This window comes from Lipotes vexillifer, unplaced genomic scaffold, assembly GCF_000442215.2.
Source record: "Lipotes vexillifer unplaced genomic scaffold, Lipotes_vexillifer_v1.1 scaffold471, whole genome shotgun sequence".
NCBI lineage: Eukaryota > Metazoa > Chordata > Mammalia > Artiodactyla > Lipotidae > Lipotes > Lipotes vexillifer.
This window is the reverse complement of record NW_006780162.1, coordinates 2,610,632-2,638,421: the sequence shown is the minus strand read 5'-3', so window position 1 is coordinate 2,638,421 and position 27,790 is coordinate 2,610,632. Positions and strand designations below refer to the sequence as shown.

At 37.8% G+C, this 27,790-nt stretch overlaps 1 protein-coding gene across 1 annotated transcript in view; it reads right to left on the bottom strand.

Annotated features, from left to right (window-relative positions):
- Positions 1-802: 802 nt before the first annotated feature.
- Positions 803-27,790, bottom strand: part of LOC103072287 (nuclear body protein SP140-like protein) — a gene marked incomplete at its 3' end in the record, with an annotated part of 37,512 nt that continues 10,524 nt past the window's right edge. Inside the window, exons 2-5 of the mRNA XM_007453271.1 lie at positions 6,169-6,331; positions 4,860-5,028; positions 2,584-2,667; positions 803-899 (exon numbers count right to left, since the gene is read on the bottom strand). Of these exons, the coding sequence (XP_007453333.1) occupies positions 803-899; positions 2,584-2,667; positions 4,860-5,028; positions 6,169-6,331 (513 nt within the window). The remainder of the gene's footprint in view (positions 900-2,583; positions 2,668-4,859; positions 5,029-6,168; positions 6,332-27,790) is intronic.

Below are 27,790 nucleotides of genomic sequence, written 5' to 3'. Positions count from 1 at the left end.
ATGACTGTGAATGCTTTACATGATATGACTTGTTTAAAATCCAGCACCCTCTGAAGTAGGTACTATTATCATGTCCTTTTTAGAGATGTTGAAACTGAGGGACAAAAAGAGGTGGTCACTTCCCTAAGATCACGAGGCAGAATTTGAAGCTAGGCCATGGGCACCTGAATTCCTGTTGTGACACTATTCACAGCAGAGTTCAATCCCAATTCTCAGTTGGGTGAACTTGTGCAAATAACCAAACTCTCTAAGCTGATTCTTTTTCCTCTGAAAAACAAGGGTAATATATACCTCATTTTCAGGTTTGGGGGAAGATTAAATAAACTATTAGCTGCATCAATATACAGTATACGGTGATTGGAAAAATCAACTCATTATGATTAATGTTTTAGATTAACAATATATATTTTTGTACCAGTATTTTTTTACTCAGGATCAAACACGTGCCGAATACCTAGTATCAGTCATTCTGGGTAATGCATTCTCATCATTGTTCCATTTCATAGCCTCATGACAACCTGCCAGACACGTATGATGATCCCTACATTACAAATGAAAACACTGAGACTCAGGGAAATAATATTTTAAATAATAACACTATTAAGAGTGTTATGGGCTAATGGAGGTCAAGCGCTGTAAGCAGTGGTTATTGGTTACTAAAGTACCAAAGGTTTCTTTCGGACGCCTGCCTGGTGTTTGGAGGGCAGCTCCTGGCCTCTGCTCCAGGGATGGAGGGAGAGGGTTTGCACGGGAGGCAGTTGGTGTCCATGGCCCTGCGTGAGGGACCCGGCATGGGAGGTACCTTGTCCCCTGAGGAACGCTCATCACCTGCTCCCCCGCCACTGTGGCTGCAGCACTGACCACTGCTGCACATGACATCAAAGCACTGAGGTCGCTGCCTGATCAAGCAGGACAGAGCAGAAAACTGTGAAGCCAGGCACCTGGGCAAAAAGGTCCAGGCCCAGAGCCTTCAGGGACTGGCAGCAAGTGCGTTTAAGGAGCATGGAAGGAGCCACACTCCCAGGCAACTAAGAGTACGAAGACTCTGTTATCTAAATCCTCGGAGAAATTGCAGATGCAAAGACTGACAATTTTTTGATACAAAGCAGCAGCCACTCTGCCCCCAGAACCGTCCAGAATGGGACACAAGCAGCAAAGGATCATAGAACAGAGTCAAGAACAGACCATCGTAAGATGAGGACTCTCTGCAACACCCAGTCCGGCCTTGACAGGAGTTTTCCCAAGTTCCTAGGGGGGGAAAATTAAAAGTTTATCTCAGATATTGAGGTATGGGCTGTGCCAACCTCCCCTAATCCCTTTTTTATAGATAAGAAGTTTAAGAGCCCCTGCAGATATCAATACAGAGACCATCTGGACCTGGTGGATCTCATCCAACTCTTGTAATCAAACTGCAGTCCATAGACTGGAAGACAGGTCAGCGGCCCCCTGGCTGAGAGTGCCTCGGCCAGGCCATCTCACTGGGTGACCTCCACCAGCCATTCAGTAACTAGTGATGGCTTATCTTGACTCCCACGGTCATAGTGAACTTGCCTTTGTCCCCAGAGCTGCCCCTGACTGGTGGCCTTCCCTTACTTCCTGCAAAGTCCTGCTGCCTCTTCCCCGCTCCCTCTTACTCCACTCCCTCCCTGTGCAGGTCTTGTTGGTCTTTCCATGAAGATTCAGTGTCTGATTCTCCTCTATTTTCTCCAGCCCTTGGGATTCTTTTTCGGTGTCTTTCCCTCTTTATATGTTTCCCTGATTTTTTTTCACGGTTCTGTCTTTTCCATTAGGTCACCAGGTAGTATCCAGGGTTGCAAACACAGGCTCTGGGTTCAGAATACCTGGGTCCATCCTTGCTCACTGACCCCAGGACAACTATTTACATGGCCTCTCTAGATTTCAGCTTCCTTATCTGCAAAATGGGCACACAGTGATAAGATCATCCAATGGCACTAATCCCACAACTGCCAGAATAAATGTTCCATCAAGTAAGCTGTTAATAACTTGGTTGTTTTTGTTGTGTCCCTGACCCCTTTCTCCGTTCATTTCTTCTTTTTCTTCCTCTCTGTCTCTCAAACACCCACTTCCCCTCCTCCACGTCTCTAGTACTTCCTCTCTTCTGTCTCTGTATGACTGCCTTTCTCCTTGAATATTCTGCTCTTGAACAATATCCCCCACGTTTAAATCAGTCCCTTCTTCTGCCATCATCAAGGGTCTCCTCTTCGACGTTGACCTTGGGCCCGTAGTCCTTAGCCCTTCACACCTGTACACTGACCTCCTACAGGAGTCCTTCTAAATCACAATTGCTTCCAGGTAGTCATTCTCTTTAAATCTGGTTTTACCGACACCCTGGGTTCCTCTCCCTTCGTCTTAGTATTTGGGCCAGCAATCTCTTGTCACAGCTAATTCTCCAAGACTCAGCCTCTGGTTAGATGCTCATATAGACGCCCCTCGCCACCTCCTCCATGGTCCTTCAACATTCCTTCCCTGATTCTCAGTGTTTGCTCAGGACTCGGACTCCCACCTCCCCTTCTCCCTTTCCTCTTAGCAGATGGGAATCGCGCTTGTATTTGCCTCAGTCACCTTGCTCAAGGCTTAGTGGGAGCGTAGGTCTCTCCCCCCTCTCTTCTCCACTGCTTTCTTCATGATTAATTTTCTCCTGGATTGCTGAAGAGAGGGACAGAGAAGAGGACAATCAGAGATCTCCACCAGAGACCAGGAACATCATCTCAAAATTACAAATTTACGAGTTTCTAGCCCTCTAGAGCTCAGCGGGTCCCAATCTTCATGGTAAAGTTCCCCCATCATCCTTGGACAGAAGAGAAGCCCCAGCAAGGGAACTGTTATGTTCCACACCCAGAACTGAGCCACTTGTATGTAAGGATAAAGGAGTCATGGAAACATCCTGATCCTGTCAGTTATGTAAAATAAACCTCACATCGTGGGGAAAGCACATGTCAAGATAAATAAGGAAAGTGAAATGTGTTTTTACCGAACTGTTCAAACTGTAAGGAAGAAACAGAGAGATTTCCTCTGGAGAAGGGGTAGGATCCTAGAGAGGTCTGTGTGTATAAAAGGGAAAGCCCAAGAGCTATGAAGATGGGACTAGGGACTTCCCTGGTGGTCCAGTGGTTAAGACTCTGAGCTCCCAATGCAGGGGGCCCAGGTTCCTATCCCCGGTCAGGGAACTAGATCCGCATGCCTCCACTAAGAACCTGCATTCTGCAACTAAAAGAGCCCGCGTGCTGCCTCAAAGATCCAGCGTGCCACAACTAAGATTTGGTGCAGCCAAATAAATAAATAAATATTAAAAAGAAATAAAAATAAAGATGGGACTAGATAAGACGAGGGTTGAGCTTAATTGTGTTGGGGAGGATGAGTGGTCCCAAAGGAGACCAAGCAGAGGGGCTGACACGTGTGGTGGGGTTACTAGACAGGGTTCCCATAGTGGTCCAGATCCCACAAAGAAGGACACTCTGAAGCCACAAGCAGGGAGTGCCTGTGGCAGCACTGCAGGACGTCCCCACGACTCCTGGGCCAGCGACCTAGGAGGCTGCCCCAACGAGGAGAGGCCAGGACACCAGCCCAGGGCCCCTGCAGCTGGGTGACCCAGCAAGCGTAGGAGGAAGGAAGTAAACCAGGGAGCCTAGGGGGTGGGTCCCTGCCAGGAGTCCGGGGAGGAGACACCAGGGGAGGCAGTGGAGCCCGGGCTGCCCCAGAGCTGATGGCAGGAGCACCTCCTGGGACAGTGCCTTTGAGGGGGTGAGATGGACAGGACTGTGAGAGCCATGGCTGCTTTGTCTTCCCCAGGACACGGGCTTCAAGCCTCAGCAAAACCAGGCGGAAGGTGCGAGGAGAACAATGGCCCAAAGCCCAGAAGAGTTGAAAGAGGCCTGTGGGCAGGCACTGGGGGCTTCAGCACATGAGATGGGGGTGGGGACCTGGCAATAGGAGAGATGTCACGCCCTGGTCACAGTCCGCAGCCTCTAACTTTGGCCGCTGACCCGAGCTCTCAGGGACAGCAGAGTCCAGGAGGTGGCCGCAGCAACCTCCCCCAGGGGCAGGTGGATGGCAGCAAGTGTAGGTGTGAGTCGCCCCAGCATTTAAAAAGTATAAATTATGCCTTCTCAGGAAAAAGTCAAGATTTAGTTTTGTATAAGCACCAAAAATAGCTCCTGGAAGAGAAGAGCTTTTGTGATTATTTGAGGAGAAAACGTTAAAAACCATTTTTCCTTCAAGGGCAGATTTGATATTGAGTCAGCTTTCTTGCTCATTACTCTGGAAATCTGATGAAAGTGGCCTTTCTTCTGTGTTACTAAGCCAACCCTGGGTTTAGGGCTTAAAATGACCTGTGACTGGTAAATTACATGTGGATTGGGATCTATGGACTATTCTCGGGTCTTCCTTCAATGTGGTGATTCTTGTAACTCAGCTTGTCCCTCTAGGGGTCCCTAAAAGTTATGATTCTGGGGTTGTTGGGATACTGACTCCCACTGATCTGCTGTTGCCAAGCCAGGATAGATCCTGCACCTACAGCTAAGCTTGAGATGGGTAGTAGTGAACTCAGTGGACTGCTGTGTAGACCACTGCTGCCCTGTCATTTGTCCTTCTAACTAGCTTGGATGCCGCTGTGGCTCTGGTTGTCCTGTGAGTCTAAATGCCTAGTTAAGCAGAGCTCCAGGTTGGTGTTGTACTGTAGCCATTATAACATGAGCTTCAAGAAGGCTCATGGTATGTGTTTTGTTAACTGTTATATCTCCACTACCCAGCACCATGTATGGCTCGTGGTATAAGCTCAATATATACTTGTTGAACAAAATTGGCCTTGAACATCAAAAGGTAGATAATAAGCTAATTACCCTTTACGAAGCTTTCATAAACGTGATTTAAATCAGGATATTCCTGCCGGTTGACCTCACTGAACACAGCTTCCAGAAGCGACAAGTCAAATGTCTTCTCCAGCTCATTGAGAACATTGTAAACCACTCTCGATACAGGGACCAGGTTTCTACAAGAATCTTGACAGTCCTAAAAAATATTGAATGGAGAAAATATAAATACAGACTTCCACGTTACAGAAGAGCCCTAGAAAGAGATTTTACGGTTAATGTATTCCAATTGCCATACATATGTATCTTTTCACATAAAGGTTTAGAATTTCTGTGTATTTGTATGGCTACTAAGTGGAACAGTAAATCCTTTCTCCTTAGAAATCCCCATTTGTGAATCTGATCTCCCCACCCTCATTTATATTAGATGTAAGAAGGAGAAATTCTGAAGAATAAAATTGGGTTCAAAGTTAACGGATATGTAGGCTTCTAAAGAGCTTCGTCAAATGTTTTAGGAATAGACTTGGCAGGTGATGAGCAGCTATTCTGTTGACTGGACAACTCCTGCCCCTTCACCAAGACTGACTTGGCCTGGAAGGGCTCAAGGAAGGCAGGTGACAGTTTCCCCTTTTGTGAACTTGACCACAGGGAAAGCATATTTGTAGGGCAAGGAGAAGACTTGCATCTCTGTAGCTCCAACAACAGCTATTGCTAAAATTAACCCAAATTCCAAGACTCCAGAAATAGCATAAATAAAATAAGTAAATAAATGGAAAAAAAGACCCCCCCCGAAAAAACCATTGGAGAAAGAATAGCAAGCATATACCCCCAAATTTGTCCTAACAGGACATCAATTCCCTGTGGGTTTTAATGTTCTCAGATCAATTTAAATTGAGTTCATTGAAAAGAAATGCTGTGTCAATTATTATTTCATTAAATCATCTCATTTAAATTATTCATCAATTCATTAAAATTCTTTTAATTCTTAGTTTATGCTCTACTGTGTGCATTCCCACAAGGAATTAAACATCTGTGGAGCACACCTGCTTCAGGTGCAGCCTGTCTCCAGTGCTACTCACCTTGATGCCAGTGGTCACCATGAGCACCATCCCTTCAGTTAGAAGCAGGACTGTCTCCAGTGATGCCTGTTTCTACTCTCCCTCTCCTTTTTTACCTTATCACAATACTTGAACAATTGCAAAAATACTTGAAAAGGTCTTCTTCTCATAGGACACTCCTCAGTTAGCTCCTTGTGCCCTTACTTCTGTGTTCAGGTTATCGAAGCATAACTTAGTATGGGGCTAGTTTACCAGATTGTGACATAATAAACCTCACTTACTTCATACATTCTATTGGTGATGAGTTCACGGTCACGAAGAACCTCAAGGAAAGGAAATGTCTTTTTTATTGCAGTTGAAATCTCCACTTTATGTCTTTTGAAGTGCCTGAATACAGTCTCAAAGATAAGCCTGTCGTCTGTGTTCTGATTTTCTGTGGATATCCTAGGGAGGAAGAATACCATGTGAAAACGGTCATCAGTATTCCAAGATGCTTGTGGAGGCTGTAACATTTTATATATAAAGGATAGGTTGCGAAGAACCAACATATATAAAATAAGTGGTTTCAGAAGAGACCAGAATAAATGGAATTGAAACAACAAACAATGATATAATTGAAGAAAGTGAGGAGGTTAAGAAAGACTGAGGCACAGGACTGAAAAAGTCCATTCCAGTCTGTCCCAATCAAAACCATTGTAAAGATATCTCCCCTTATCTGGTATATTTTTTAATTAAAAAAATTTAAAATTTGTACAAAATCAAGGTGGAATAAACAGAGGAATGAAAACAATGGAATAAAAAAATCTAACCTTGAAAAATGTCTCTTAATTAATAACTAAGAGAAAATAAAACAAGATGTCCCCTCCTCTGATCTATAACTGTTAAGAGAAATACCATCCTGTATTATAAAACTAGTCCATAAATGATAAGATGTGGTTAAGAATATGATAGGGATAAACTGAGAAATTCACAAGACTATCAGTCATTTCTTCTGGGACTTCTACTTTGTGTTAATATAAATCTTTCTGTTATTGTTTAATATAGTGAATCTTTCTAGACATCTGAATTTCAGAAATTGCTGCTATTTTCTGTGATAGTAATTTTAAACCTGAGCCCTTAATTCTGGTTCTTAGGTGATTATTTTATTGCTCTGATAATGTTTTAATCAACATTTTGTATTCATAAGAGTTACGAAGACATTAGGATTCTTTGTCAAACCAGAAGAAAATGATTGTCACTTACCAGTACCCAAAACCATCAAAGAAATGACACTTTATTTTGTTGAATTCTGCATAAAGAAGTTTCTGATTAAAGACTGCAGATTGAAGAGGATCATTTGTCTTCTCTTTTATTATCTCCCCTCTCCCCCCAGTAAAATGCTAATGAAGGGATTGGATTCACAATGACGAGGAGAATGTCAGGGGGCAATGAGCAGATGAGAGATTACTACCGAAATCTATAAGACAAAAACTGGTCAGAGGATCACTAATTACTGGTGTAGGTGGAGGATGCTCCCAGAGGTCAGAGAAGCAACCAGTGTACCCTGCAGCACCTGGAGAAGCAGTGGAGATCACAAGGGAGACATGGTGCTGAAAACTGTTGTGTTATTTGAAAAATGAAGAACAGAACAACACACCCTTCACCCTTCAACTTGCCTCCTGACCACTTGTGCCCAGGCAGCCTCTCAGAGGGAAACATTGCTGTCCTTTCTGTCACCATATGTTAATTTTGCCTGTTCCTGGATTCCATACACGTGAAAATAATACAACACATGTGCTTTGTGTCTGACTTCTTTTGCTCATCATCCATGTTGTTGGATGAACAGAAATTTGTTCTTTATTATTGTTGAAGGTATTCCACTGTGTGGACCTACCATAATCCGTTTATTCATTTTCCTGTTTATGTACACTTGGGTGGATTCTAGTTTGGGACTAGTTTGAATAAAGCTGTTGTTCTTGTACAAGTTTTTTAGTGGCAAGATGTTTTAATTTCTCTTGTGTAAATAACTAGGAGTGGAATTGTTGGGTCATTGTGTAGGAATATGTTTAATGGTTTTAGAACCTGTCAAACTGTATTTCAAAGTCTATGGACCCATTTTAGTCTATAAGGTATAATGTGATATCCCATATAGTTCTAATTTGTATTTCTTTAATGACTGATAATATTGAGCACACTTCTGTATGCTTATTGGCAATTCATAATCTCCTTTTGTGAAGTGTCTTTTCAAGTCTTTGGCCCATTTATATATTATTAGATTGTCATTTATTATTTACTGATGTGTAGGAGTTTGTATATATTATGGAAACAAGTATTTTGTTTAATGTATGTATTATGAATATTTTTTCCCATTCTGTGGTTTGCCTTTCATTTCCTTGACCATGTCTTTTGACATGGTTAAGCTATCATGCTTTTCTTCTGTGGCTAATAACTTCAGTGTACTATTTAAGAAATCTTTGCCTTCCCCAAGTTAATGAAAATATTCAAAAAGTAATTTACAGTATAAGCATGGATCTATTTCTGGATTTTCTATGCTGTACTATTTATCTGTTTGTCTATCCTTGTGCCAATAGTATATTGATTTGAATACTACAACTTATAGTAAGTTTTGAAGTCAATTAGGAAAATATTGTCTTGGGTTTTCTAGGTCTTTTGGTTTTCCACATATTTTTTAAATTGGATTTGTCAATTTCTACAAGAAAAGCGTTTTAGAGTTTTATAAGGTTTGCATTGAATTTGTTGATAAATTTGGTGAAAAGTGACATCTTAACAATCTTGAGCTCTAATCCATTTATTTATTTTTCTTTAATCTTGCCAGAAGTGTTTACAGCTTTCAGTATAGAAGTCATACACTTCTTTCATTAAAATTATTCTTATTTTATTCTTTGAGGGGACTACTTTAAATGATATTGCTTTTTAAATTATTTCTAACAATTGTATGAACATAGAATTGATTTTCAGAAACATTAACCATGTATTCATGACCTTCCTAAATTCATGTATTCTAGTAATATATTTGTAGATTTCCTTTGGATTTTATAGAAAAAAACAATCACGTCATCAGCAAATAAAACTCTCTCTTTTTTTTTTTTAGCGGTACGCGGGCCTCTCACTGTTGCGGCCTCTCCCGTTGCGGAGCACAGGCTCAGGACGCGAAGGCCCAGCGGCCATGGATCACAGGCCCAGCCGCTCCACGGCATGTGGGATTCTCCCGGACCGGGTCACGAACCCGTGTCCCCTGCACCGGCAGGCGGACTCTCAACCACTGCGCCACCAGGGAAGCCCTCTCGGGCCTCTCACTGTTGCGGCCTCTCCCGTTGCGGAGCACAGGCTCAGGACGCGAAGGCCCAGCGGCCATGGATCACAGGCCCAGCCGCTCCACGGCATGTGGGATTCTCCCGGACCGGGTCACGAACCCGTGTCCCCTGCACCGGCAGGCGGACTCTCAACCACTGCGCCACCAGGGAAGCCCTCTTTTTTCTTTCTTGTTGCACTGGTTAGGAGTTTAAATACAATGTTGAGGAGAAATGGTGAGAATGGAATACCTTGCCTTGTTTCCAATGTTAGAGAAAATGCATTTAGTATCACCATCAAGTATGATGTCATACACACACACACACAACTGAGGAAGTTTCTGTTTATTGCTAGTTTGCTGAGAGTTTTATCATGGACAGACGTTAAATATTATCAAATGCATCTATTGAGCTATTCATATCATTTTCCTTTTTTATTCTTTAATTTAGTGAGTCACATTGATTGATTTCCAGAGCCTCCTCTTAAGTAGAAGCAGATAACCACAGGTCAGCAGACATTTGAAGAAAGTCTCCAATATCAGAAAGAAAGAAGAACGTTAAAAAAGAGAAAAAGTTGCCCCAGGAGAAACAGAGATATTGTAGGAAACAGGAGAAACTTCCAAAACCTCTAATATTTTTAGAGAGATTTGAGAATACATATTGCACCCCTGGTTACAAAGAAAAAAGAACTATCAGAGAAAGAGATAGTGGCATTAGATATTTTTTAATTGATTGTTGGAAATTTACTAAAATGGTTGTAAAATAAAGTTGGGGAAATTTCCCACAAAATTAAATGAAGAGATTAAAAGAACAAAAAAGAATAAATTTGAAAGACAACATAGGAGAGTAAGATTAATTTAGGGGTCTAATAGCAACCTAATTAGAGTCAAGAAAGATGTGCAAGGCAATGCAGAGGAGGACCACATCAAGAGAATTATTTAAGGAGTTAGGTACCAGGGAGTAGAAGGACATGGATTTTTTTTAAAAGGACTTAGATAAATGAATTTTAAAAGAACCAAACCAAGGCATATCACTAGGAAATGCCAACATCTAAAAAACAGAGAAGAGCTTAAAATATTCCAGAAAGAATTAAGAAACTGGTCACTTGTGGAGGAATGATGGCAAGAATAGCTTGAGACATCTCATCAGTAACAGATCTGGCCCTTCAAAATACAGAGTGAATCAGGACAACTTCAGACATGTAGGGCTGAGAAATTTTACTTTACAAACATCCATTTTGAGTGTTTTCCTAAAATTTTCTTTATTTCCTTTATGCATATGTCAATACATATATTTAAGGTTTAAAAATACAGTTTATACGTGCTCTAAAATTTTTATGCAATCATTATTTTCCTTTCCATCCACATCACTGTGCCCACTCCTCCTGCATAATCCATTTTAATCACCTTGCATGTATTCTTTCCTAAATTCTCCATAAGCATATAAATCCATCTACCTATTTCTATAACCTACTCACAACTTGCAGGGGGTTTATTCATCATATTATATTATAATATTATATAATTTTCTTTGAATTACAAATTGTCTTCTGCATCAAATTTGTCTTCACATTAATACCTTGCAAAATATTCTCTAAGTAATCTAGTGTGGTTCTAGCTTGTTTATTTATTTATTTTGTCAATGTATAATATTGAACAGCACACACCCACTCTTAGGAAAATACAATATGATGGATTTCGGAAAAACAGGGAAGTAATCCAGTAATGAGGAAAATGTGAAAATTAGAAACCAGTGGATCCAGTAATGGATGCAAGTTGGCAGTCCAGTAACAGATGGAGAACATGACCATCTCAGATGGAACAGGTGATGATTAAAGCACATAAATAAGTGCAATGAATGACAACAATGTCATAAGGGAAGGGAGAAGGGAATTGGGAATAGTCTGCTATAAGGTACCTGTGCTACAGGGGAAGTGGTATAAAATATGTATTGCAATCTCTAGACAACCACCAAAAACATTTAAAAAGAAGTATAATTGATATATTAATAGAAGACTAAGATGGGCTCATATAAAATGCTAAATTAAAGCTAGAGAAGGCAGAAAAAGAGGGGGAAAAAAGAGACAACAAATACAATGAATAAAGAACTGTTACAAACATGGTAATATAATCCAGTATATCAATAATTACTTTCAGTGTGAATGGCCTGAATACTCCAATTAAAAACAGAGATTGTCAAAGTGACTGAGAAAACAAGACCCAACCTTATATTGTCAATAAGAAAAAAACAAATATGAAGACGTGGGTTAAGAATGGAGAAGGAGATACCATGTCAACACTAATCAAAAGAAAAATAGAGTAGCTATATTATTTCCAGAGAAAAAAAGACTCAGGACAAGAAAAAATTAATTAAGAGAAAGAGAACATTACATATGATAAAGGGGTCACTTTTCCAAGAAGACATGACAACTCTTAATGAGGTATTTACACATGATAAACACACGGCATCAAATTGTGTAAGGGAAAAATTGATAGAACAGTAATAGAAATAGACAAATCCACTATTCAAGTTGGATACATGAACAGTCATTTAGTCATTTATAGATCAAGCAGGTAGAGAAGCCATAAGAATATAGTTGACCTGAACATCACTACCAATCAACTTGATCTGTTTGACATTTTTAGAATACTCCATCCGACCACAGCAGAATACACATATTCCTCAAGAACACATGGAATAATCACCCTTACCAAGATAGAATACACTCTGGGCCATAAAACACATCTTAAATTTAAAAGAATAGAAATCATAAAAAGTGTGTTCTCAGAAAAAAGGAATTAAACTACGAATAAATAACAGAAAGGGGTGGGAAATTCCCCCAAATACATGGAGATTTAAAAATACTCTCTTAAATAACACATGGGTCAAGAAAAAGTCTTAAGAGAAATTTTAAAATATTTTGAAATGAACAAAAATAAACTAAACTACAACTTATCGAAATTTGTGGGATCCTGAAAAAGCAGTGACTACAAAGAAATGAGTTCCACTGAATGTATATATTATTATGTATGTATTAGAAAAGAAGAAAGATGTAAAATCAATAATATAAGTTTCTCCCATTGGAAAGTGGAAAAACAAGAGCAACTTAAGCTTAAAGCAGTAGAAGAAATGAAATAAAAGAGCAAAAAGCAATGAAAGAGGGCTTTCCTGGTGGTGCAGTGGTTGGGAGTCCACCTCCCGAAGCAGGGGACACGGGTTCGTGCCCCGGTCCGGGAAGATCCCACATGCCATGGAGCGGCTGGGCCCGTGAGCCATGGCCACTGAGCCTGCGCGTCCGGAGCCTGTGCTCCGCAACGGGAGAGGCCACAGCAGTGAGAGGCCCGCGTACCGCAAAAAAAAAAAAAAAAAAGCAATGAAAGAGAAAATTCCACAAAACCTAAAACTTGTTCTTGGAAAAGATCAATAAAATTGATAAACTTCTACTCAGGCTAACTAAAGAAAAAAAGAGAAAGAAGTCACAAATTACCAATATCAGAAGTGAAAGTAGGACCATCACAACGGATTTTATGAATGTTAAAAGGATAACAAAGGAATACTCTGAACAAATCTGTTCCGCAAAATTTGATAACTTAAATAAAATTGACCAAATCCTAGAGAGATACAAACTATCAAAACTCACACAAGGAGAAATGGATAGTTTGAATCGGCCTATATTCATTACAAAATTGAATTAGTAATTAATAACTTTGAAAAAAATAAGCACTAGGCCCAGGGGATTCCACTGGTTAATCCTACCAAACATTTAAGGAAGAAATGATACCCATTCTCCACATTCTTGCCCAGAAAATAGAAGCAGAGAGAATACTTCTTAATTCCTTCTATGAGCCCAGCACTACTGCAATACCCAAAGCAGGTAAAGACAAACTACAAATCAATAACTCTCATGAATATAGATGTAAAAATCTTCAAGAAAATATTAGTAAATTGCATCCAAAAGTGTAAAAACATATATAGCATGACCAAGTGTAACTTATTCCAGATATGCAAGCCTGGTTCAATATTTGAAATCAATCAGTGTAATCCACCATATCAACATGTAAAAGAAAAAAATTTGGATGATCATATCAACTGATGTGGAAAAGTCATTTAACAAATTTCATCACTTTTTCATGTAAAAACCCCTAGAAAACTAGAAATAGAGAGGAACGTCTTCAAAATGAGAAAGAATATCTATTAAAACATCTATAGCTAGTATCATACTTACTGTTGAAAACCTGCACACTTTCCTCCTAGGATCAGAAACAAGGCAAAGATGTCCTCTTTCACTATTCCTATTCAACACTGTACTAGAAGGCACAGCTAGTGCAAAAAAAGGAGAAAAGGAAATTTAATGTACAGAGTTTGGGAAGGAATAAAACTATCTTTGTTTGCAGATAACATGACTGTTTATGTAGAAAATCCCAAAAATTCACATGCACACAAAATCTGGAACTAATAGTTAAGTATAGAGAGGTTGCTGGACACTAGGCTAACATACAAAGATCAATTGCTTTTGTATATACCAGCACTGAAAACTCGGAATTTGAAATGCATTAAGACAATAACATTTACAATAGCACCAAAAATATTAACTACTTAGGTATGAATCTAACAAAATATATGCAGAATGTATATGCAGAAAATTACTCTAGAAAGAGAAGAATTTTATTTTGCAAAATAATATAATAGTAACTACTTTGATGTAAAATTTCAAATTATATAAACAGTGTTGAGCTTAGTGGTAAAGGAAAATTCTTATTAAATTATTTCTTTTAAACCTGAAATGTGAACAATATGGTTTCAAATTCACCACTAAAAATACAGAAACATAGATTAAAAATTATTTTGAAAAGTTGAAAATAACCACTGGTTGAGTGAAATCAGACTCTAATAAAACCTTATGAAACACTAAAAAATAATATAAAAAGGAAATAGAGCTTGCATTTTTAGAGAGTAAAAAAATCAAGGAAACTAATAGGAATTTAATAACTAACAGAAAAAAATGTATGAAAAATACATTATTAAAAACACTAAATGTAAATGAAAAAATAATGGTATCGAAAGGCACTGGATTAAAAATAGAATCCAATAAGAGACACGAGAAAGACAAAGTGACAAAAAATTTGTTAAAATCAAAGATAGGCAAGTTATAGTATTCAGATATAAACAAAATAAAAAATAAGGGTATTTATACTCATCTCAAAGCAAAATTCAAAGAACAAATAATGGGGCAAATGTTTTATGAATATTGAGAAACAATTCACCTCTAGTGTTTGACTCTTCACATATTTAAAAAATGATCAAAATATACAGGCTCTGGATAAATTAGCAAGAAAGATTTATTATTTAATCTTGTGACCTAAAAACAGAGAAAATTTTCTCTCAATGTCCTTTAAATGCATATCAATACAGATATAATATTGACCACAAATGAAGTCTCAATAAGTTATAATCAGTAGATGCTAAATAGGCTGCACGTTAAAGAAAATAAGTCACACAGAGATTTATAAAACAAAACAAGGACTAAGATAAAAACCACAAGTCTCAAGGGTCAGTAAGTGGTGAGAGCACCAGAATCACAACTACTTGCTGGACAATCATGAACAGGAAGATACTGGAACTCACCAAAAAAGATACTCCACATCCAAAGACAAAGGAGAAGCCACAATGAGACGGTAGGAGGGGTGCAAAAACAGTAAAATCAAATCCCATTACTGCTGGGTGAGTGACTCACAGACTGGAGAACATTTATACCACAGAAGTCCACCCACTGGGCTGAAGGTTCTGAGCCCCATGTCAGGCTTCCCAACCTGGGGGTCTGGCAATGGGAGGAAGAATTCCTAGAGAATCAGACTTTGAAGGCTAGCAGGATTTGATTACAGGACTTTGACAGGACTGGGGGGAAGAGAGACTCCACTCTTGGAGGGCATACACAAGGTAATGTACGCATCAGGACGCAGAGGAAGGAGCAGTGACCCCATAGGAGACTGAATCAGACCTACCTGCTAGTGTTGCAAGGTCTCCTGCAGAGGTGGGGGTTGGCTGTGGCTCACCACGAGGACAAGGACACTGGCAGGAGAAGTTCTGGGAAGTACTCCTTGGTGTGAGCCCTCCCAGAGTCTGCCATTAGCCCCACCAAAGAGCCCCTGTAGGCTCCAGTGTTGGGTCGCCTCAGGCCAAACAACCAACAGGGAGGTAACCCAGCCCCACCCATCAGCATACAAGCGGATTAAAGTTTTACTGAGCTCTGTCCAGCAGAGCAACAGCTAGCTCTACCCACCACCAGTGCCTCCAGTCGGGAAACTTGCACAAGCCTCTTAGACAGCCTATCCACCAGAGGGCAGACAGCAGAAGCAAAAAGAACAACCCTGCAGCCTGTGGAACAAAAACCACATTCACAGAAAGATAGACAAGATGAAAAGGCAGAGCACTATGTACCAGATGAAGGAACAAGATAAAACCCCAGAAAAACAACTAAATGAAGTGGAGATAGGCAACCTTCCAGAAAAATAATTCAGAGTAATGATAGTGAAGATGATCCAGGACATAGGAAAAAGAAAGGAGGCAAAGGTCGAGAAGATGCAAGAAATATTTAACAAACACCTAGAAGAATTAAAGAACAAACAGAGATGAACAATACAATAACTGAAATTAAAAATACACTAGAAGGAATCCATAGCAAAATAACTGAGGCAGAAGAACAGATAAGTAACCTGGAAGATAGAATGGTGGAATTCACTGCGGCAGAACAGAATAAAGAAAAAAGAATGAAAAGAAATGAAGACAGCCTAAGAGACCTCTAGGGACAACATTAAATGCAGCAACATTCGCATTATAGGGGGTCCAGAAGGAGAAGAGAGAGAGAAAGGACCAGAGAAAATATTTGAAGAGATTATAGTCGAAAACTTCCCTAACATGGGAAAGGAAATAGCCACCCAAGTCTGGGAAGTGCAGAGAGTCCCTAACAGGATAAACCCAAGGAGAAACATGCTGAGACACATAGTAATCAAACTGGCAAAAAAAAAAAAAAAAATCACAAAAAATTAGCAAGGGCAAAATGACAAATAAGGTACAAGGGAAATCCCACAAGGTTAACAGCTGATTTCTCAGCAGAAACTCTACAAGCCAGAAGGGAGTGGCATGACATATTTAAAGTGATGAAAGGGAAGAACCTACAAACAAGATTACTCTAGCGACAAGGATCTCATTCAGATCTGATGGAGAAATCAAGAGCTTTACAGACAAGCAAAAGCTAAAAGAATTCAGCACGACCAAACCAGCTCTACAGCAAATGCTAAAGGAACTTCTCTTAGTGGGAAACAAGAGAATAGAAGAAAAGGACCTACAAAAACAAACCCAAAACAATAAAGAAAATAGTAATAGGAACATACATATCAATAATTACCTTAAACACGAATGGATTAAATGCTCCAACCAAAAGACACAGGCTCGTTGGATGGATACAAAAACAAGACCCATCTATATGCTGTCTACAAGAAACCCACTTCAGACCTAGGGACACATACAGACTGAAAGTGAGGGGATGGAAGAAGATATTCCATGCAAATGGAAACCAGAAGAAAGCTGGACTAGCAATACTCATATCAGATAAAATAGACTTAAAAAAAAGAACGTTACAAGAGACAAGGAAGGACACTACATAATGATCAAGGGATCAATTCAAGAAGATATAACAATTATAAATATATATGCACCCAACATAGGAGCACCACAATACATAAGGCAACTGCTAACTCCCATAAAAGAGGAAGTCATCAGTAACACAATAATAGTGGGGGACTTTAACACCTCACTTACACCAATGGACACATCATCCAAACAGAAAATTAATAAGGAAACACAACCTTTAAATGACACAATAGACCAGATAGATTTAATTGATATTCATAGGACATTCCATCCAAAAACAGCAGATTACACTTTCTTCTCAAGTGCATACGGAGCATTCTCCAGGATAAATCACATCTTGGGTCACATCAAGCCTCAGTAAATTTAAGAAAATTGAAATCATATCAAGCATCTTTTCTGACCACAATGCTATGAGATTAGAAATCAGTTACAGGGGAAAAAATGTAAAAAACACAAACACGTGGAGGCTAAACAATATGTTACTAAATAACCAAGAGATCACTGAAGAAATCAAAAAATGCCTAGAAACAAATGACAATGAAAACACAATGACCCAAAACCTATGCGATGCATCAAAAGCAGTTCTAAGAGGGAAGTTTATAGCAATACAAGCCTACCTCAAGAAAGAAGAAAAATCTCAAACAATCTAACTTTACACCTAAAGGAACTAGAGAAAGAAGAACAAACAAAACCCAAAGTTAGCAGAAGGAAAGAAATCATAAAGATCAGAGCAGAAATAAATGAAATAGAAACAAAGAAAACAATAGCAAAGATCAATAAAACTAAAAGCTGGTTCTTTGAGAAGATAAACAAAATTGATAAACCATTAGCCAGACTCATCAAGAAAAAGAGGGAGAGGACTCAAATCAATAAAATTAGAAATGAAAAAGGAGAAGTTACAACAGACACCACAGAAATAGAAAGCATCCTAAGAGACTACTACAAGCAACTCTATGCCAATAAAATGGACAACCTGGAAGAAATGGACAAATTTTAGAAAAGTATAACCTTCCAAGACGGAACCACAAAGAAGTAGAAAATATGAACAGACCAATCACAACTAATGAAATTGAAACAGTGATTAAAAATCTTCCAACAAAAAAACCCCAGGACCAGATGGCTTCACAGGTGAATTCTATCAAACATTTAGAGAAGAGCTAACACCCATCCTTCTCAAACTCCTCCAAAAAATTGCAGAGGAAGGAATACTCCCAAACTCATTCTATGAGGCCACCATCACCCTGATACCAAAACCAGACAAAGATACTACAAAAAAAGAAAATTACAGACCAATATCATTGATGAATATGGATGCACAAATACTCAACAAAATACTAGCAAACAGAATCCAGCAACACATTAAAAGCATCATACACCATGATCAAGTGGAATTTATCTGAGAGATGCAAGGATTCTTCAGTATACACAAATCAATCAATGTGATACATCATAATAACAAATTGAAGAATAAAAACCATATGATCATCTCAATAAATGCAGAAAAAGCTTTTGACAAAATTCAACACCCATTTATGATAAAAACTTTCCAGAAAGTGGGCATAGAGGGAAACTACCTCAACATAATAAAGGCCATATATGACAAACCCACAGCAAACATCATTCTCAATGGTGAAAAACTGAAAGCATTTCCTCTAAGATCAGGAAGAAGATAAGGATGTCCACTCTCACCACTATTATTCAACATAGTTTTGGAAGTCCTAGCCACAGCAATCAGAGAAGAAAAAGAAATACAAATTGGAAAAGAAGAAGTAAAACTGTCACTGTTTTCAGATGACATGATACTATACATAGAGAATCCTAAAGATGCTACCAGAAAACTACTAGAGCTAATCAATGAATTTGGTAAAGTTGCAGGATACAAAATTAAGGCACAGAAATCTCCTGCATTCCTATGCACTAATGATGAAAAATCTGAAAGAGAAATTAAGGAAACACTCCCATTTACCATTGCAACAAAAAGAATAAAATACCTAGGAATAAACCTACCTAGGGAGACAAAAGACCCGTATGCAGAAAACTATAAGACAATGATGAAAGAAATTAAAGATGATACAAACAGATGGAGAGATATACCATGTTATTGGATTGGAAGAATCAATATTGTGAAAATGAGTATACTACCCAAAGCAATCTACACTTTCAGTGAAATCCCTATCAAATTATGAATGGCATTTTTTTCAGAACTAGAACAAAAAAATCTTATAATTTGTATGGAGACACAAAAGACCCTGAGTAGCCAAAGCACACTTGAAGGAAAAAAACGGAGCTGGAGGAATCAGACTCCCTGACTTCAGACTATACTACAAAGCTATAGTAATCAAGACAGTATGGTACTGGCACAAAAACAGAAATATAGGTCAATGGAACAGGATAGAAAGCCCAGAGATAAACCCACGCACCTATGGTCAACTAATTTATGACAAAGGAGGCAAGGATATACTATGGAGAAAAGACAGTCTCTTCAATAAGTGATGCTGGGAAAACTGGACAGCTACATATAAAAGAATGAAATTAGAACACTCCCTAACACCATAAACAAAAATAAACTCAAAATGGATTAGAGAACTTAATGTAAGACTGGACACTATAAAACTTTTAGAGGAAAACATAGGAAGAACACTCTTTGACATAAATCACAGCAAGATCTTTTTTGATCCACCTCTAGAGTGGAAATAATGGAAATAAAAAAATAATAAACAAATAAACAAATATAACCTAATGAAACTGAAAAGTTTTTGCAAAGCAAAGAAAACTACAAACAAGATGAAAAGACAACCCTCAGAGTGGGAAAAAGTATTTGCAAAAGAATCAGTGGACAAAGAATTAATCTCCAAAATATATAAACAACTCATGCAGCTGAATATTACAAAAACAAACAACCCAATCCACAAATGGGCAGAAGACCTAAGTAGACATTTCTCCAAAGAAAACATACAGATGGCCAAGAAGATGAAAATCTGTTCAACATTAGAAATTATTAGAGAGATGCAAATCAAAACTACAATGAGGTATCACCTCACGACAGTCAGAAGGACCATCATCAAAAACTCTACAAACAATAAATGATGGAGAGGGTGTGGAGAAAAGTGAACCCTCTTGCACTGTTGGTGGGAATGTAAATTGATACAGCCACTATGGAGAACAGTATGGAGGTTCCTTAAAAAACTAAAAATAGAACTACCATATGACCCAGCAATCCCACTCCTGGGCATTTATCCTGTGAAAACCATAATTCAAAAAGAAACATGCACCCCAACATTCACTGCAGCACTATTTACAATAGGCAGGACTGGGAAGCAACCTAAATGTCCATCAACAGAAAAATGGATAAGGAAGATGTGGTACATATATACAACGGAATATTACTCAGCCATTAATAAGAATGAAATAGTGCCAGCAACATGGATGGACCTGGAGATTATCATACTAAGTGAAGTAAATCAGACAGAGAAAAACAAATATGATATTGCTTATATGCAGAATCTAAAAATTATGATACAATTGAACTTACTAACAAAACAGAAGCACACTCACAGACTTAGAACACAAACTTATGGTTTCCAAAGGGGCAAGGTGGGGGGAGGGATAAACTGGGAGTTTGGGATTGACATATACACACTCCGGTATTTAAAATAGGTAACCAACAAGGATCTACTGTATAGCACAGGGAACTCTGCTAAATATTCTATAATAAGCTAAATGGGAAAAGAATTTGAAGAAGAATAGATACATGTGTATATAAAACTGAATCACATTGCTGTATACGTAAAACTAACACAACATTGTAAATCAACTATACTCCAATATAAAATAAAAATTAAAAAAAATAAAATGACAAGCAAAAAAAGTCTGAATAAAAGTCTGAATAATATTCCATTATAAGTGTATTCCACATATTCTTTTTTTTTTTTTTTTGCGGTACGCGGGCCTCTCACTGTTGTGGCCTCTCCCGTTGTGGAGCACAGGCTCCGGACGTGCAGGCTCAGTGGCCATGGCTCACGGGCCCAGCTGCTCTGCGGCATGTGGGATCCTCCCGGACCGGGGCACGAACCCGTGTCCCCTGCATTGGCAGGCGGACTCTCAACCACTGATCCACCAGCGAAGCCCCAGTTGAATTCTTAATAAACAAACAGGTGTATATTATTCTCTCAATGTCAGGAGTTATTTGGTATCTTTTCTCAAGCTAAAAACTGAAACTTGATATTATTTCTCTCCTCTCTCTTCCTATTCCCATCATAAACTTTCTGAGTGTTTGTGGTCTGAAAATATCTTCATTTTACTTTCATACATGCATGAGTACTTGTGTATGTTTAGAATTAAGGTTCAAAATTATTTTTCACTTAAAAATTAGGACATTTTCCTTCATTGTCTTCCTGTGTTCAGTATCACATATGAAAATTACAGCTTCCATCAGGTTTTCATTCCTTGTATGTCCATTGCTTTTACTTTCTGGAAACTTTATGATTTGTTTGTTATCTGCAATAGTCTAGATTTTCACTAGAATGGTGAAATCCTAGATATGGGATTTAAAAATTCATTCTCTGTAATGATGGGACTTTTAAGTCTAAAGTTCTAGCTTCCATTCTGAGAATTGTTTTTCCCTCTTTTTATTTGATGTCCTCATTCTCATTCTTTCTCTTCTTCTGGAATTCCATGGGCAGAATGTTGAAACATCAGATTACGCAGTATATCTTAATTTTTTCACATTTTCCAGTTCTTCTGACTAACCTTACTTCAACTGAGTCTATTCAGCTAACACACTTACCTTTGTTTTTATAAAAAAATTTCTTTAATGAGTTATAATTTATATACCATAAAATTTGGCTGTTTTAAGTTTACAACTCAATGATTTTTAGTTAATGTACAGAGTTCTGCAATCATGAACACAATCCAAACTTAGAACATTTTTATTACCCCAGAAAGTTTGCTCATGGCTATTTGCTGTTGATTCCTGTTTTCTATTCCCCAGCCCCAGGCAACCACTACTCTACTACCTGTCTCTGTATATTTCCTTTTTCTGGACCTTTCATATAGATGAAAGCAAAGATTATATGGTCTTTTGCAACTAACTTTTTTCGCTGAGCATAATGTCTTCAGGTTTCATCCATGTTGCCTCATGTATTAGTATATCATTCCTTTTTATTGCTGAATAGTATTCCATTGGGTGGAATTATCACATTTTATTTATCCATTCACTAGTAATGGACATTTGGATTGTTTCCACTTTTGGCTATTATGGAAAATGCTGCCATGAATATTTGCATACAAGTCTTTTTGTGGACATATGTTTTTATTTCTACATAGCTACCTAGCAGTGGAATTATTGGGTCATATGATAACATTATTTTAGCTTTTTAAGAAACTGTTTTATAGTGCCTCCAAAGAACCATTTTACATTCCTACCACTAGGAATGTAAGGGCTCTAGTATTCCCACTATCTTGCTAACCTTTTATGTCTTTGATTGTAGCCAATCCAGTGGGTATACATTGGTATTTTGTTTTGATTTTAATTTGCTTTTTTCCCTAATGGCTAATGATGTTGAGCATTTCACATGTTTATTACCTTCCATATGACTCCATGGAGAAATATCTATTCAAACCATTGGCCCATCTTTTAATTGGACTGTTTGTCTAATTATTGAGTTGTAAGAATTCTTTACATATCCAGGTGCAGTTGTTCATTACAAATATGATTGGTTAATATTTTCTTCCAGACTGGGATTAGTCTTTTATTTTCTTAATGGTGTCTTTTGAAGCACAAAAGATTTGTTTTGTGAACTCTGATTTATCAACATATTATTTTATGAATCATGCTTTTTGTGTTCCAACTACCTTTTTGTCTAACCCAAAGTCACAAAGATTTTTCTTCCATATTTTCTTCTAAAAGTTTTATCATTTTCTAAATCTGGAGTTTGGGATTAACAGATATACATTACTATATGTAAAGCAGATAAACGAAAAGACCTACTGTATAGCAAAGGAAACTATATTCAATATCTTGTAATAACCTATAATGGAAAAGAATCTGAAAAAGATATATATGTAGTATAGCAAAGGAAACTATATTCAATATCTTGTAATAACCTATAATGGAAAAGAATCTGAAAAAGAATATATATGTATATGTATATATATATATATAACTGAATCACTTTGCTGTACATCTGAACCATTATAAATCAACTATACTTCAATAAAAAAATGAAAATTAAAAAAAAGTTTTATCATTTTCACTCTTACACACACCCAGCTACACAATTTGTGGGACCCAGGGAAAAAGAAATTAGGAGGACTCTTGTTTACAAACCATTAAGAATTTCAGGACAGTGAAAGCAGAGCAGTAAACCAAGTGCAAGGCCTTGTGCATCTGAATAAGATGCATGGCCCTGAATCTGGCCCTGCTCTTACATTTTGTCTTTGATCCATTTTGAGTTGATTTTTGCAAATGGTGTGAGGTAAGGGTATAAATTAATCTTTTTGCATGTGGATATCCAAATGTTCTAGCACCATTTGTTGAAGAGACGATCTTTTCCTCCTTGAGTTGCCTCGGCACTTCTGTTGAAAATCAATTGACCCAAAACATCAGTGTTTATTTCTGCACTCTCAATTCTGTTCCATTGATTCTAGATCTATTTTTATGCCAGTGCTTTAACTGTCTTTATTAATGTAGCTTTATAAAAGTATTAAAATCAGGAACTGTAAGTCTTACAACTTTTTCCTTTTTAAGATCATTTTCACTATTCTGGGTCCTTTGCATTTCCACACAAATTTTAAGATCAACTTCTCAATTTCCGCGAGAAGCCCTGCTGGGATTTTGATTTTGCATTGAATCTGCAGATCAGTTTGGGAAGAGTTGCCATCTTAAAAATATCAAGTCCTCCAATCCATGAACTGTAATTTTCTATTTATTTCGATATTTAATTTTTCTTACAATGTTTTGCAGTTTTGGCATATAAGTCTTATGTTACATTTGTTACGTTTATTCCTAAATATTTTATTATTTTGCCTACTTTTATTTCTGTAAGACAACTTTTAAATTTCTAAGTTTCCTAGTTAATTGTTTTATAGAAGCTGTATTATCTCATAAGCTGTGGGAGCATTGAATATACTTATATATATAGTCTTGAAGTCTTGTTCTGTTGGCTCTATTATTTCTATTTCCTCTGATGTTACCAAGAAATGATAAAAGAAGGATCTGAAGGGACCTGGTGTAACCCGGACACTCTTCACTAAGCCATTGTTAACAGCCTGGGGTGTAGCATTCCATGCCTTTCCCATCACTTGTTCCAAACTTTACCACAAGTAAAATATTTTTATTACTTTGACTTGTATAAAAATAGGGGCATTATATATATATATATATATATATATATATATATATATATATATATATATATATATCAGCAAGAACTGAGATAGATATGTAGATAGATATTGGCTGCATTGGGTCTTCATTGCTGCGCACAGGCTTTCTCTAGTTGTGGCGAGTGGGGGCTACTCTTCATTGTAGTGTGCATACTTCTCATTCTGGTGGCTTATCTTGCTGTGGAGCACGGGCTGTAGGTACACAGGCTTCAGTAGTAGCGGCACATGGGCTCAGTAGTTGCAGCATGTGGGCTCAGTAGTTGTGGTCGTGTGCTCTAGAGCACATGCTCGATAGTAGTGGCACACGGGCTTAGTTTCTCCCTGGCATGTGGGATCTTCCAAGGCCAGGGATCGAACCCGTGTCCTCTGCAATGGCAGGTGGATTCTTAACCACTGTGCCACCAGGGAAGTCCTGGGTCATGATACATTAATCTGAACTTGTTTTTATTCATTAATAAAACTATGCCCTTCTATCCAAATTATTAGAAATATATAGGTATGTAATACTCTAGCAATATGTATTTACCATAATTTACTCAACCATTCAGCTCAATGGACAATCAAATTTTTTTCAGATTTAGAGGTCAGTGTTATGTAGTCGTTGTTCTATTTTGCTATCAAAAAACAATGCTTCAATAAAGACATTTGTACTTACGGGCATCTAACCAATTTATTCGTGCTTTGTGGGCATCAAGTACTCAAGAAAAATCAAGGGACAAAATAGACAAATTTCCTATGCTATGGCATATGCATTTTGGGAGAAGACAGTCAATGATTAAGACAATAAACACTAAATAAAATAAATAAGTAATTAATTTAGTATGTTAGGGAGTGATAAGGACATAGACAATAAAAATAGAGCCAGATTAGGAGGTTGGGAGTATGCAGGTTGGGTGGGGGGCTGTGGCTGTGATTTTGAGTAGGTTGGTCAAAACAGTCCTCATTGAGAAGGTGACCTGGAGCAAGGATTTTAAGGAGATGGAAAGTTAGTTCAGTAATAGGTATCCGGACAAAGAATATATCACACAGAAGTGAGAGCCAGCACCACGTTCCTAGAGTTGTAGTGTACCTAGCGTAGTCAAGAAATAGCAAAGAGTAGTGTGGCCAGAGAGAAGTGAGGTAGAGGAGAGGAGAGAAGGGCTGGATCGTTTCAGGCCCTCTGAACACTCTTAAGGACTTGGCTTTTACTTTGGGGGAAATAGGGAGTCACTGAAAGTTCTGGAGCTTTTGTATATGCATATTGGTGTTTTTATTTTCACAGGATAGGTTCCAAAAGTAGGACTGACTGCTGGGTTAAGCTGTAGTGTATCTTAAAATTTAGTAGATATTGCCAGATCTTTCCTGAAAAGACTCTAGCAGTTCATGCTCAACCCAGCAATAAATGTCTGTTTCTCTGAATCTTCTCCCACACTGCAGTGTCGTTTACGAAGTTATGTTTGCCAATCTAAGGGGTGAGAAATGGTTTCTCACTACCATTTAATTTGTATGTATTCATATGTTTATTGCACATTTTTATTTTCTCTTCTCTAAGCTTTCTGTTCAAGTCCATTTTCTTTGGAGTTATTTGTCATTTTATCAGTGGGCTGGGGTCTGTGTATATCAGATATATTAAGCCTTTGTTATATGTGTTGAAAAATTTTTCTACATTGTCTCTTAATGTCTGTATTGCTTTTTTTACATTAAATCTATTAAATCTTCCTCTACCTACTTTCTTTTTTTTAATTAATTTGTACTGGAGTATAATTGATTTACAATGTTGTTAGTTTTAGTGCCTAGCACTAAATTTACCTAATGAGTTTACCATAGGGATCATTATAAAACAATAACTTTACTATAGAACTTGAATATGTACTTGAATAAATAAAGAAACATGCCATCTTTCTAGTTGGGACCATTCAGAATTTTTTAAATTTTAATTTAATTTTAAAATTTTAATTTAAATCTATATATTCATTCAGTCTATTGACTGAATCCCAGAAAGATGGGTTATACTACAGAACATTAACAATTGGTCCCAACATTTATCTAGAAGAGAAAGAACTCAAGAATATCTATGAATATTTTAAAAATAGGAATGATAAAGAGCTTTACCTATAAAGCCATAGTGACTAAAATATTTCAGTGTTGAAAGGGAATAAAAAAATAGAATCATGGATCAGAACAAGGATCATCTATATATGAAAGGTAATCTAGTATATGTTTAAAATGTTCTTTCAAATCAGTAGTTAAATGATAAACTACTAAGTTAATGTTATTGCATAAATGGTCCTTTTTTTGAAGGAAGAAAATGGTAGTTCTATAGCTCATTCCATTTGCAAAAACAAATCTCCCGTGGAATTAAGAAAGAAATATAAACCAACCAAAAAACCAACTAAACAAACTATAAAACATTTTATCTTTCCTTTTTTCTTTCCTTTCTATCTGCCATTCTATTGGCCACTGTCCCTTATTCGAAGAAAATTTTTGCAAATACCTTACCAGGAATCGTTACAAAATTCATGATTATTTCCATTTTCACAAAGATTCCATTAAATATCCTGATCTTTCAACTTACTGACCTTTTTATCTCTAATAATCTTGTCTTCCACTTGATTTCTGCAACTTTCTTCCATGGCCATACTTTAGACTTCATCATTTCTCCAATTTGTGCATGCTCCAAAATCTCAGACTCAAATATGATCAGTGCCTCATCTATTGCAGGTCATGTCTTCTAACACCTGCACTCCAATGAATCTGTGATCCCCTACCCTCAGGTTCCCAATTCTGCTACTGTTTATTTTAATTTTTCATAATTGCTTCTATGTCTTCACTTTTCTTACCCACCTAAATTCATGATATGCTGTTATATTCCAGTGTTCTTAACCTTGGCTATACATTAGAATCTACTAAGGAGTTTTAAAACATTCTAATATCCAAATACAACTGGGAAGGGGATCAGTAAGTTCAAAGCTCCCCATCATGCAGTCAAGTTCTAGGACTGCTATTAAAATCTGCCTCTTAAATTCACCTTTAACTTCCTCGTTCACATCTCCCTCCAGTGAATTTATCTAATATATCGATAACCCTGGATAAAATCAGATTAGCCCCTCTTCCACTCATCAGCACCCAAGCTATCTGGAGAAAAAAACAAGCATGCTAAGTGCTCTCTCTAAGTTTATAATCATTAAGCTGAAATGGATTCTCAGTGCTGTTGAGTAATCCTACACCATGCTATTCATTTCACTTTTTCCTTCCCTGAAGGACTGTTTTACAGCTTTTCTATCCTCAAACTCTTCCCACCCTTTCTCTCCCTCTCAACGGAGAATGTAGATGCAAAACAGAAGAATGTAACTGCATCCTCTCACCATGGAATACATCAGCCTACCTACATGGGCACCCATTGGCCTTCCCTCCTGTTACAGTGCACAGATTGCCTCTCTTCAGCCTAAGGACAATCCACCCACTTGGGCACTGTTTTCCATTACCTCTCCCTGCCTCAGGCACAATCAATAGAGAATCATTCTTTCTCACTTCTGCCTCAACAACCTTTCCTTCTCTATTGGACTATTACTATCAATATACAACATGTTCAATATTA